At 47.9% G+C, this 12,650-nt stretch overlaps 1 protein-coding gene across 1 annotated transcript in view; it reads right to left on the bottom strand.

The window, feature by feature from the left end:
* Positions 1–12,650, bottom strand: part of PAX5 (paired box 5) — a 170,977-nt gene that overhangs the window by 144,230 nt on the left and 14,097 nt on the right. Inside the window, exons 4-5 of the mRNA XM_055579721.1 lie at positions 8,758–8,822; positions 5,176–5,304 (exon numbers count right to left, since the gene is read on the bottom strand). Of these exons, the coding sequence (XP_055435696.1) occupies positions 5,176–5,304; positions 8,758–8,822 (194 nt within the window). The remainder of the gene's footprint in view (positions 1–5,175; positions 5,305–8,757; positions 8,823–12,650) is intronic.

Below are 12,650 nucleotides of genomic sequence, written 5' to 3' on the forward strand. Positions count from 1 at the left end.
GTCTGTGAACTTCTGAAACCCCTTCCCTCCCCAGTATGGCTCCCACGGAGGTCTGAGCTGAGGCTGTTGGCCCTGGAGAAGGAGAGAGAAGAGCTGGTGAGAGAGAGAGAGAGCTCATACAAGAAAAGAGGGTGAGTGAGTGTGAGGGTGAAAGAGAGAAGAGAGTGAATATGAGAAAAAGAAGAGAGTGAGAGCTGAAACGAGACAGAAGGGGACACAGAGGAAGTCCCTTAAACAGGACATAAACAGAGGCAGCGAGGCCCAAACAAAAGACACAGGGAGAGACACAAAGACAGAGATGAGTCAGAAGGGATGGACATAGTCATGACAGGAGCCTCCGCTCCCTGCTACATGCCCCTAAAACTCCCCGTGAGGGTCCTGCTAGACTCGGCATCTTTTCAAAGGGACAGGCCTCTTCCTGTGCCCTCTGTCCCCAGAAGGCAGCCCAGGGCCCAGAAACTCCACCTGCAGTGTACCCCCTACTGCCCCACAAGAAGCTTCCAGCCCCCACAGTCCACACCAGTGCTGGACTGGCCAGCTTCCTGAGCTAGTGAAAGGGATTCGCACTCGGCTGACCTCGGTGTGTTCAGGGCCTTTCAAACTGGGGGGATGAGGGGAGGGGGAGGTCGAGAGGACCTGAATGGGGGCCCTGGAGACAGCGGAAGGAGGCCCCACCAGAGATCAAAGGCCCAGGAAGGAACAGAGGGTCTGGGGCTGCCCTTTCACCCATGGCCGCTATTCACAGCTCTGCCCGCTCTGCCAAGTCCAGCCCACCACCACCTCCTTGGGGCCTTCCCGGAAGAGAGGCACTGCCCTGGGCTCTGTCCCCCTCACCCAGCAGGATTCCTCAGGTCCAGGCCACAGCTTTCTCCATGGACGCCCTCAGGACAGCCCAATCCAGAGATGAAGCTGCCCCTCCGCCTGGGCAGCACCCCAGCCTGACTCTCAGCCATTCACAAGCCTCCTGAGCCCTCTGTGCATGGGTCCCTGTGCCAGGAGGCCAGGCTGGGGATAGAAACAGGTGATGCGGCCCCGGCCAATCAAGCCCACATGATGGCAGACTCAGAGTCAGACAGCAGGAGGGAAAACAAGTAGACAGAACCAATTTGGAATGCCAGGCAGTCAGAGGAGCACTTGCCACCCAGATTGTAACAGGCCTCAAAAGTCACAGAGTCCAAACCAGAATGCTTTCTTTGGCTCTTCTGCCCCCAACCCTGTTCATGCTTCCAGTAATGGGGAGCTCACTACCTATCCAAGCTGAGGCTTCTAACCTTGGTCCAGCTTGGCTCTTGTCTGAAAGCCACTCCTTGCACTGAGCCATGATCTGCCTCCCTGTAGCTTCCTTTAGCCAACCCCAGCTCTGCCCTCAGAGGCCCCATGGACCTTCTCTGCTGCCTCAGCCGCAGAACCGTTCATCTGAGATTTGGACACAGTGGCCACGTCCCCAAGGCTGGTCTTGGAGGCAAATGCCCCAGGAAGAGTCCTAGAATTTCTAGTCTAAAAGGCCCCTTGCAATCCCCTGGTCTAATAGTATTCTAACTTATTTGTTTTTGCTAAAGAATTTTTTGCTCAAATTGAGCTTTCCACGGAAGACAAAAATAACCAACAGAAACATTCCTGGTTGAGGAGACTAGAGACTCCCCCCACCCCCACCACAACTATCTTCACTGTGAACTCTCTACAGGCACATGACCAATCCATTCTACCGAGGACTGTTTACTGAGCACCTACTATGTGCCAAGCAGGGTGTCCCTGGTGGCTCAGTGGTAAAGAATCCGCCTGCCAATGCAGGAGACGTGGGTTCAGTCCCTGGGTCGGGAAGATCCCCTGGAGAAGGAAATGGCAACCCATTCCAGTACTCTTGCCTGGGAAATCCCATGGACAGAGGAGCCTGGCAGGCTACAGTCTGTGGGATCACAGAGTTGGATGTGACTTTGCAACTAAACAATGACAATGTGCCAAGCACTTGTATTCAAGCCATGTCATTCAGTACAGAAGACACTGGGGACGTGTGGCTATTGAGCCACTGAAATGTGGCTAAGTGCAACTAAGGAAATACATTTTCATTTTATTTGATTTTAATTCATTTAAGTTTGAAAACAGCCATGCAAAATAATTTTCCCTTCATAAAGTGCCACTTCTATGAGAACCCTTCCCAGATTCTTTGGGTCAATGTCAGCCCTCCCCTGCCCTGCCATTCTGCTCTGGTGGCATCCTCCCATCACAGCGTCACCCCACACACTGCCTGTCACAGGGACTTTAGGTTACCACCATTGCCCACCAGCCTGCCAGGTCTAGAGGCCAGGTCCTCTGTAATGGAACTCTCCCATCACCCACCCCTGCCTTGAACCCTGGGCAGGAGCGCAGAGCCAGGAAATGCCCACAGGGTAAAATCCAAGTCCAAGTGGGAGGACACTGTGAACCAGAGTTGAGCAAGCCACTCCACTGTGCGCAGCCTCAGTCACCCATCTGAAAAATGGGATGAGGACCCTCAGCTGTCTTCCTTTAGGCCCTTTATTGCCTGTCTCGCCCCATGGCCCTTCACTCAGTCTGCTGAGTGCTCCCCAGGAAAATGGTGTTACGGCCCACAGCCTCAATGGGCCAGAACCCAGTTCACCAGCATTTCCCCTGTGTTTCCCCAGTGACTGATTGTTACTTTCTCACCACACTCTTGGCAGCATCCAACCTGCTGACCGTGCCCTTTTGCTTGAAACCCTCCTCACACCATCCCCAGGCTTGGTCCAGCCCAGGAAGCTGAAGCCTCAGGGGCTCTCTCCACTCCTCAGCCCACCCAACCCCCTGGCCATACCAGCTCTGTGGCTTTGCCAACATCATGGAACTCCATGGGGCCTTGGTTTCCTCCCCTATAAAAAAGGGGTGGCAATCTCCACCTCTCAATTCCTCCTAAATCCAATGCAAGGATTCAGAGCTATAGGGGGAGGATGGAAAGGACAGTGGGGAGCACCTGACTATACTCCTCCCAGGCAGTTTGCTGATATGAGCAAGGGCACTTCCAGCCACCTCTCTGCCCAGCCACAACCATCCTCAGTGATGCAGGGCAGGGAGTGGGTGGGGGCTCTACTTGTTGCTTGGTCTCTCAATCTCTCTAATCCTGTAAGCTTTCAGGACCATCAACTCATTCTCCCTTAGCCCCAGACCACAGACGGGATAACCTCCCAAGTTTTTCTGGGGATCAGGGCTCAATCATAAATTCCAAAACTGAGGATCTGAAAGATCATCAAACCCTGCATCTGATTCTTGATACTCTTACACAGCAGCCCAGCAAATGGCCACCTAGGCTCTACTAACATACCTCTGGTAATGGGGCACTCACTACTTCCTAAGGCAGCCCCTTTTTGCCTTAGAGCACTCTCATATTTGCAGACTTGTACTCTGAGCTGAAATCTCTTCTGCATCTGCCTCACACTGGCCTTTGAAGCTAAACAGCAGAGTCTCATTCCTTTTGCCTTCCATGTCAGCCCTCCAAATATTTGAAAGCAACAATCCAGCCCTGCTCATTCGCCTCTTCTTGGTACCAACACATCCTTAGAGCCCTAAGGTGTTCCTCCAAATACTTCTTCATCAGGTTATCCCCATCTGGACACATCCCAATTTGTCACTGTCCCTCTTCAAGGTCAATACTTTGGGTCACAGCCTTCAGGAAGGATCTGCCCAGCACAGAGCAGTGTAGACAAACAATACCCACGTCTTGACCATTCTATACTTTCTCAAGCAGCTTGGGAGGCTAGAGCGACCACTCCCCAGAGACCAAAAGCCATTAGCGCACTCAACAAACACAGTGACAAAATCTCCCCAATTCAGGACCTGTGTGTTTGATGGTAACATCAAACTCAATTTTTCTTTTTTTCCTCTTCAAAACTCTGCCTCTATCCCTCAGCCTCTGAGGGAGCTTCAAATACCCGCCCCTCCACATGATCAAATACAGCAGGCTCCAGCTTCGGCACAACTGCAGTGAGTCCAGGTGACAATGAAAAGATGACACCATCAGCCCCATAAACCAACAGAGATGGTAGGCCCACTGCCCCCTGCAGGAACATGGCACAGCAAGCCACCAAGTAAAAGACTTCTGACATCTGTTGACATCAGGAGCAGGGAGAAAGAGGTGAAGCAGTTTCCAAAAGCCGTGGATCATCTCCCATAGCTCGACACAGAGGCTGTGGGCCCAGCTCCTGCATGGCCTGGAACACACGGACCACGTGCGGATCCACCGCTAGGCCGACTCAGTTTTCTAGTTACGGATCGTAAGTATTTAGGCACGTGCTCACACAGAACATACACCCCTTACAGGGAGTTGAGAAGGGGAATTGTGCCAAAGAACTGAGTAATTGAATCAAGATTTCTGTCACGCTGCTCTCAGGCCCTAGACCCTGGCCTTTTTTTTTTCTTTCCTTTCCTGACGGAGGTTTTACAGACTCCCAGGGGGTCATTCCTCCTCTCAGACCCAGTAATGTCAGCCCAAACTGGCAGCCCATCCAGGGAAAGGAGATCAGGGTTAAGGTGGGCCAGTGTTCGGGACAGAGGCAGCCAGTTCTGGAGGCCTGGGCAACATACTGAGGGTTGAGAAAAACCAACAGGGAAGATTGACATCTATTTAATCCCTGGGAGGCCCCTGCACTCCTTCCTTCCAGGCCCTAAGGGCAGAGATGAGATTATTCACTTCCTCAACCACCCCTCTCCCAGCACCACGCTGAAGGCCTGGGGGAGACCCCACTCGCTAAGCCTACTACAGGAGGTGTGCCCCTCTCACTATGCCCAGATCCTTCCTCTCCCGAGGGGTCCCCCCAAAAGGGGCCATTGCTACTGTGCTCATACCCCCACACCCTGCCTTTGGGCATCACATCTGCCAAGGGACCGGCTTCTTAGATGTGGCAAAGCACAGGCCATGGGGTTCGTCCAGGACTGCCTTTCCCTCCAAAGGGTGAAGATGGGAGGAGGCCAGGGAGAAGTCCAGTCCCGGCCGGGCCCCTCGTCCTCTCCCAGAAGGCTTAGCCCCTTCCCCCAGGGTCAGGTCGGGGCTGGGCCCGGCGCCTCCAGAGCTCTGCAGGTAAGGGGAGCGCATAGCAGTCATCTGTGCTCCCGCCCCTGACCAAGGGCCTGGATACAGATACCTCAGAGCCGGTGGGTCCATCCCCGAAGGCGCGCGGAGTCTCTTACCTTCGTCTCTCTTGCGCTTGTTGGTGTCGGTGCTGGGGGATGTGATGCCCAGGATGCCGCTGATGGAGTAGGAGGAGCCAGCCGAGTCCGTGCTCACCGAGGACACCTGCGTCACGGAGCCCGTGGACACTGCGCAGAGGAAGAGGACGGTCAGGGCCCCGCAGGAGGCTAGGGGGCAGCTCCGGGGAGGAGGAAGGTTGGGCCCCAACAATCCGGCCAAAACAAAGGCACTCCCCCAACACCAGCTTGGTGGACCGAGCGGAGAGGGTGGGGAGCGTGCTAAGGATGCCTCCCCCAGAACAGCAGCCACACCTGGAAGATAAGAGCGCCCCCTCCCAAGAGAACTGACAGCGGTGAAAGGAACTCAAACCCAGCCTATCCAAGGATGCAGGAAGCAGGGGGATGGAGCAGAGAAACTGGGGAGCTGGAGCCCACAGCCAGCCAGTGCTAAAAAAACCAACCTACTACTTAGGCAGGCTCACTGCCTATTTACACATCCACCCATCCACGCAGACATAAATATCTGCACACTCACACACATAGCCAGCAAAGCACCTAATGAAGACTGTCTCTTTTTTTAATAGTTCCTCACTGTCTTTTCTCCTTCCAGTTTACCTGGATTTTAATATTTAATATTAGTTATATAATATTAAAAGTGAAAGTGAAATTGCTCAGTTGTGTCCAACTCTTTAAGACCCCATGGACTGTAGCCTACCAGGATCCTCTGTCCATGAGATTTTCCAGGCAAGAGTACTGGAGTGGGTTGCCATTTCCTTCTCCAGGGGATCTTCCGGACCCAGGGATCGAACCTGGGTCTCCTGCATTGTAGGCAGACGCTTTACTGTCTGAGCTACCAAGGAAGTCTTATGTATATATTATATATATATTAATATACTCTATGCTATATACATTGATGTATAATAATGTTAATCTTTTCTGAGAACTTACTCTGTGCCAGGCATTCTTGCATTATCATATTTAATTCTGAGAACAAACTTATAAGTTAGGTCACTGGAAAGGTAAGGGAACCAAGGCTCAGAGAAGGTAAGTGACTTGCCCAAGGTCACACAGCTAATGAGACAGTGCAGTGACTGGAACCCAAGAACTGAAGTCTTAAGCCCTGTAGTAATCTGCTCCTCACTAATGAATAATGAAAAAACAATAATATGCTTCACATGAATAATGTACTTTTCGTTTGATGCTTGCAATAACTGAATGCTATTATTCATTCTCATTTATCAAGTGAGGAAACTGAGCCTCCATACGACAAAGTGATTGGCTCAAGGTCATCTCACTAATAAGCAGTAGCACCAGGGCTCAGCCTTGGGTCGTCTGGCTTAAAGTCTAGATTTCTTCCGCCCCAAAACATGGGTCGATGACTTACTGTGACTGAGGTATTAATATTTAAGTTCTTAAGAATAAGAATGGGGGAGGGGAGGTTTCAGCAAGTTTCACATTAACTCCTGGCCCCAGAATCTAAGAGGGAGACCTTTCGGTCCTCAAGGGCCTCTCAAGCCGTACAGCTGAATTTCCATTTCTGGGCTGTGGGAATTCTCTCTCAGTTCATTAAAACCTGTAGACCGATCTCAGGCACATTTCCTTTGGCTGTAACTAGCTGGAGGCAGGTGGAGCTGCTTTTGACTCTAAAGCGTAAGAAAGGACTGGAGATGGAGGTGATCCGTTGAGAAGCTGTTTGTTGCTTTCCTTGGAGCACATCCAGCTTTTGCCCCTCCAGACCTAAGGGGAACAGAGCTTTCTTCTCATAGTTGAGTTTGATTTTAGATCTTCCTTAGGAGACACAGAAGTAGAAATCGTTAACTTCTCTTTTCCTTCACCAGAAGAAGCGCCTCAAAATAGATTTATGCAAATCTCACAACCTTTTTTGTGTTAAGGTGCAAAGAACAGAGGAAGAAAGAAGATCACAAGTCATTTGATACTTTAAACAACAACAACCACATGTAACCAAGGTTCACCACGTTGCTGACAGAGCTGATGACATTTGTTCCAATATTTTGTGATCACACTTAGCTCAAAAGACCCAGGTTCCAATTCTGGCTTCTCCACTTACTGGCCATGTGACCGAGGGCTAGTTATTTCATCTCTCTAAAGCTTCCATTTCCTCACTCTTTGATAAGTTTATAAACTAGTAGGGGCGGCACACACATAAGATATGGTTTTTATACAAATTTCTGAGATTAGGCATTCCACTGACTGTCAAGTGGAATTATTCCTCTAACCCAATTGAAAGAATATTATCAGTCACCCTTAGTAGTCATTGCTATAGGACCTGAAATAGTTAAAGCTGCAAATGAAATCTCAGACACAGATATTTCCCCAGAAACTTCCCTCAATCCTCTTCACTCCAGCTCAGCACAGCTGGTCCATCCCTCTCTTCTGTTCCCACAGCACCCTGTACTTTCTTCTTGAGCCTGATCTCAGTATTTGCAAACTTCTCTTTGTAATTGTTGTTGTTGTTCAGTCGCTAAGTCATGTCTGACCCTTTGTGATCCCATGGACTGTAGCCCATCAGGCTCCTCTGTCCCTCTTCTCAACTCAGGGATCAAACCCGCATCTCCTGCATTGGCAGGCGGATTCTACCACAGAGCCACCAGGGAAGTCTGAAAACATCTGTCGAAACCTGGGTTCTTTGTGATAGTCCCCACTAAACCAAGAAGCCCTTGAGAATGGGGGATTTTGTCCTACCCCCTTTATAATGTTAGTCTCCACAACAGGTTGCATAGCAGGGACTTAGCCAATGCTTTTTGGATGGATTACTAAATGAAGAATTATTTTATGTAAAGGAGGAATTCTGTCTTACTTTGATGCAAAGAGGCAACCATAAGCAATCAGAGATCTTCACGCTTTCTCCCAGCTAACCAGAGGTGTTTCCCTTATCCCAGGTGGAGAAATAATACACCTTGAGTAGAAACACATCACTTTCATCTCAGGATCTTTGCAGGGAAGGGAAAGCAAGGGAAACTTCTGAATTCCTGAGTAATAGGAAATATAACTCCCCTCCTTGGTCACTGTCAGACTTCACCCGTGAGTGTCAGAAACCCCAGTGGCAGCTCTTGACAGTTCACGGAGCAACGAGATCGAAGTAAAAGAGAGAGAGAAAGAAAGTTTAGGAAGTTTTGCCACATCTTCACTCAAGACTGCAAGTGCACAAAGAATTGTAGAAGGGCTGGTTGGTAGAAGAAAAAAACACATTCAAAACTACTTACTGACTAATGATGCAGAAAATGTTATGAATAAGTATCCCTTTCTTGATTTATTACTTTAATTATCTGACATTCTATAGACCCCCATTAGTGGATTTTTTTTTTTTTGGCTTAGATTTCAATTTTCTGTCTCATGGTGAAAGCTATTTATCATAATAATCAGTAAAATTCAAAACCTTTTAGCAGTATTTATAAAATTCATTTACCAGGTTCAGCCCTTGGAGAATGACAAAGAAGGCGCATTAGTACGTGTGCCGAAGTGTTTTATGCAGAATTATCTGTCCATAAGAATGATTAAAAGTTCTTTTGAGTACTTGGAGCCCATTAGATTTTTAAATTTTTTTTAAAAAGTTCTTCTTACCTATGCTGTGACTGGAAGCTGGGACCGGCTGGTTGGGTGGCTGCTGTACTTTTGTCCGGATTATCCTGTGAACAATTGAGAAAAACAAAAAAATGCTATTTACCATCACAGTGGAGAAGAGATCTCAAGTAGCAATGCCAGAAACCCATATCAAGTTGGGTCGTGGAAGTGGGGACAGATTATAAATCCAGGTCTGGAACTGGGGGTTTGGAAAAATTATAGGTTAGTTCTAGCTCGACCCCTACCTCCCTGGGTGTCTTTGGGTAACTGGCACCCTTCTTTGGGCCTCAACTGCCTCTTCTGTAGGAAGAGATTGGTGTGTTAATATTACAAATAGTCATCCTATTCTTGGAGCAGCTTCAGCTCCATCAGGAACTCACTGAGCAAGTTAGAAAGTTTCTTCCCTTCCCTGGACCTCAACCTTCCATTTATGGAATAAAGCCACTGAACCTGGTGACCTCCCTGTCCCCTGGCAGCTCTCACATTTTGGTTTCTCTCCCTTAGAAAGCCACAGGAAGAATAACATCCCTGCCAGGTGGCACAGTGGTTAAGAATCTGTCTGCCAATGCAGGAGACGCAGGAGACGCAGGTTCAATCCCTGCATTGGGAAGATACTCTAGAGGAGGAAATGGCAACCTGCTCCACTATTCTTGCCTGGAAAATTCCATGGACAGAGGAGGCTGGCAGGCTACAGTCCATGGGATCACAAAAGAGTCAGATATGACTGAGCTACTGAGCACACACACACACACACACATCAGAAATTATCAAGGGGGTGAGGGGAGCAGTGTGAATGTTGTTACAAAACTGGAAAGGGCTAAGGTGCTGCCACTTTAACTCTGGCTTGGCTTGGCTAAGAGGAAGCCTGAATTACACAAAACAGTGGAAAGGCTCTACAGAGCTGGAGCCAGGGTTGTCCTGCATGGTCTTCCCAGAGACCTCGCTCTAGTTCTAAGACGAACTTGATTGTGACCCTGGGCAAGTCCATTCCACTGTGGGGCCCTCAGTACAATGAGGGAATTGGAACAGACCACTCTTTGCTTACTTTAATCCATCCTTTGTAGAAAAAAAATCTTATCATAAAGCCCAGTGTATAAAATGGTCAATAGCAGCGGCACCTTCCCTTTGCTACCTGGCAGCTCTGATGCCCTTCAGCAGAACCTTGAGCTTTTAGTAAATTTCCAGCTGGGACAACACGTGAGGCCTTCATGAGACCCCTGAGCCCAATGCATTGTAAAGCAGCTGAACAAAGTGAAGTGAGAGTGAGTTAGTTGCACAGTCATGTCTGACCCTTGGCAATCCCATGGATTGTAGCCCACCAGGCTCCTCTGTTCCATGCAGGAGACACAGGAGAAGCAGGTTCGATCCCTGGGTTGGAAAGATACCCTGGAGGAGGAAATGGCAACCTGCTCCACTATTCTTGCCTGGAAAATTTCATGGACAGAGGAAGCTGGCAGGCTACAGTCCGTGGGGTTGCAAAGGAGTCAGGGATTGACTTGCCTGGGATTCTCCAGACAAGAATACTAGACTGGGTTCTCCAGGGGATCTTCCTGAGCCAGGGATCAAACCCCCGTCTCCTGGATTGCAGGCAGATTCTTTACCAACTGAGCCACTAGGGAGCAGCTGACCAGGGCCAGGCCAAAAGTTACTTGGGGTCTGCAAGAAGATTCCTTCCCTGGCACTTAGGAGAAGGGTGGATGGTAATAAAATGTGCAGCTTCTTTAGAAAAGTTCTATCCCATCCTCCAACTGTGACCTTTTAAAGAACATTTACTAGAGTGCTTCCTAATTATAAAAGTCTTTTGTGCTCATGGTAGACTATTTGGACAAGTATAAGGAAGACATCTAAGACCACATTTTGGTGTATTTCCTTTATGCTCGCCTTCCTATGTGCATTTGGAAATATCCATTTTTTTCTTAATTAAATCAGGATTAAACCATGTGTACAATTCTATGTCCTGCTGTGTTCACTCAGCTTTATATAAGAAACTTTTTCACATTTCAGAACATTCTTTATGGAAGTTCGTTTCAGGCTGCACTGGTCTCCAGCTTGTGCACCAGGAAAGGGAGAAGAGAAATGGCAGATGCCTCTTCTAAAATTCATCAGGCCTTGGCCCCTGCTCTCTGTGATCGCACAGCTCAATGCTGGGCATGGAAGGCACTCAGCATCCTCAGCTGACAGCCTGGAATGGACGTTTCTGTTCACACCGCAGCCCAGCCATGGGCTCTCTGAAGCCCAGGCCACCTGAGCTCTGCAGAGGGCCTTTTGCTGTTTTCTGTCGAGTCAGCAATGTTTTGCCTCAAATATACTCACAGTGTTTGCTTATTTGTTTTCTCCAATATTCAAACCACTTATTTTGACTAAGCAAACAGGGAATGTGTTAACAAAGACCTAGGAGTGAGGCAGTTTTTTAGACTCTACAGGAATTAAGCTAGCATCTGACCTAATTTGGGGATGTCTGTGTATGTCACCTTCTCTGTGTATACATGTGTCTGTGTCTATATATATATCACTAGATGTGTGAATATATATGGAGATGCAAGATCTAACTATATTTATCTATATTTTGATTTATATATATACAAACATATAGTAAAATATATTGTAACTATTTCCCATTGAAGTCCAGTATAAAGTCCTAATTTTGAAAGCATTGTTTTCCATTAAATTTGTACATAAGCAAAGAAAATTATATTTTCCTTATTTTTCTTTAAAAATAGTTATAAATTGTCGGTAAAACATAATCAGTTGTTATAAATCATTGAGCCGCAGCTGCAGTGGGGTAAGCAGGTCCCAGAACCAGACTTCTAGAGTTTGAACACCAGTTTTACAATCTGCCAGCTGCACGACCTTGGGCAAGTTTCTTAACTTCTCTACCTCAATTTTTTCATCTGCAAAAAAGAGACTAAGAATCATTCTTGCCTCATAGGGTTGTTATGAGAATTAATTAAGTACTTAGACCAGTGGTTGCTGCATAGTAAATTCTCGATAAATGTTAGCTGTTGTTATTTTCATTGGTATCTTCATAAAGATTAATGACTAGCTTCAACCTTAAAAGGTTCATATTTTCCACAAATGCCTTAAAAACACATGGGATCCCCTTGGGAGCTGGGGAGGGGAGGTAGCCATCCCCACACCCTATTTTAAGGCTGTGGCAGGGCTGTCTTTTACAGGGGGACCTGAACTGTAGGGAACCCTTCAAAGGTATCTCCAGAGACAGAGATTCTGCCCATCTGCCTGCAGCAGCTGCCAGGAAGAGAACAAAGAGCATCATCTTCCATGGAGAAGAAATGGGAGTTGGAAGAACAACACTGTAATTGAATTAGAGTGATTCTTAAAAAACAAAAAATTGACATCAGGACTCATCACCGTAAGAGTCACACTCTGGACTTTTCTAAACCAGAGACAACTGGGGCTAATTCATAATCAGTACTAAGAGGTATAGCCTCTACTTTACTTTGCCTGACCTTGAATGCCATAGGATCATTCTAGATGGTCCAATGGGGGAGGAAGCTCAACAATCAAAGAATTCCTACAAATAAGGAAACTAAAGCCCAGAGTGTTCAAATGACCTGCCCAAGATCACATGGCAAATCAGCTCCCATGCCTGGGCACTTTTCTTTGAGCCACATTCAAAGGAGGTGGGACTTTAGCAGAGGGACTAAATACTTCCTACATAACACATAAAGCCTAGCTGGATGCAAAATCCATCTAGAATCCAAAGATTCCAAGTCTGAGCAACTTTAGATATTACAGACATTGGCAAGGGTCCCATTTCAACATCACCCTCACTGCTTGGAAAGGCTAAGTCTTGTCACTAACACCCCCAGCCACCACACCGCCCCCACCACCACATACAAAATTCCACTGAAAGAAAATCATGTTGCCTTAAA

Source organism: Bubalus kerabau, chromosome 4, assembly GCF_029407905.1.
Source record: "Bubalus kerabau isolate K-KA32 ecotype Philippines breed swamp buffalo chromosome 4, PCC_UOA_SB_1v2, whole genome shotgun sequence".
Classification (NCBI taxonomy): Eukaryota; Metazoa; Chordata; class Mammalia; order Artiodactyla; family Bovidae; genus Bubalus; species Bubalus kerabau.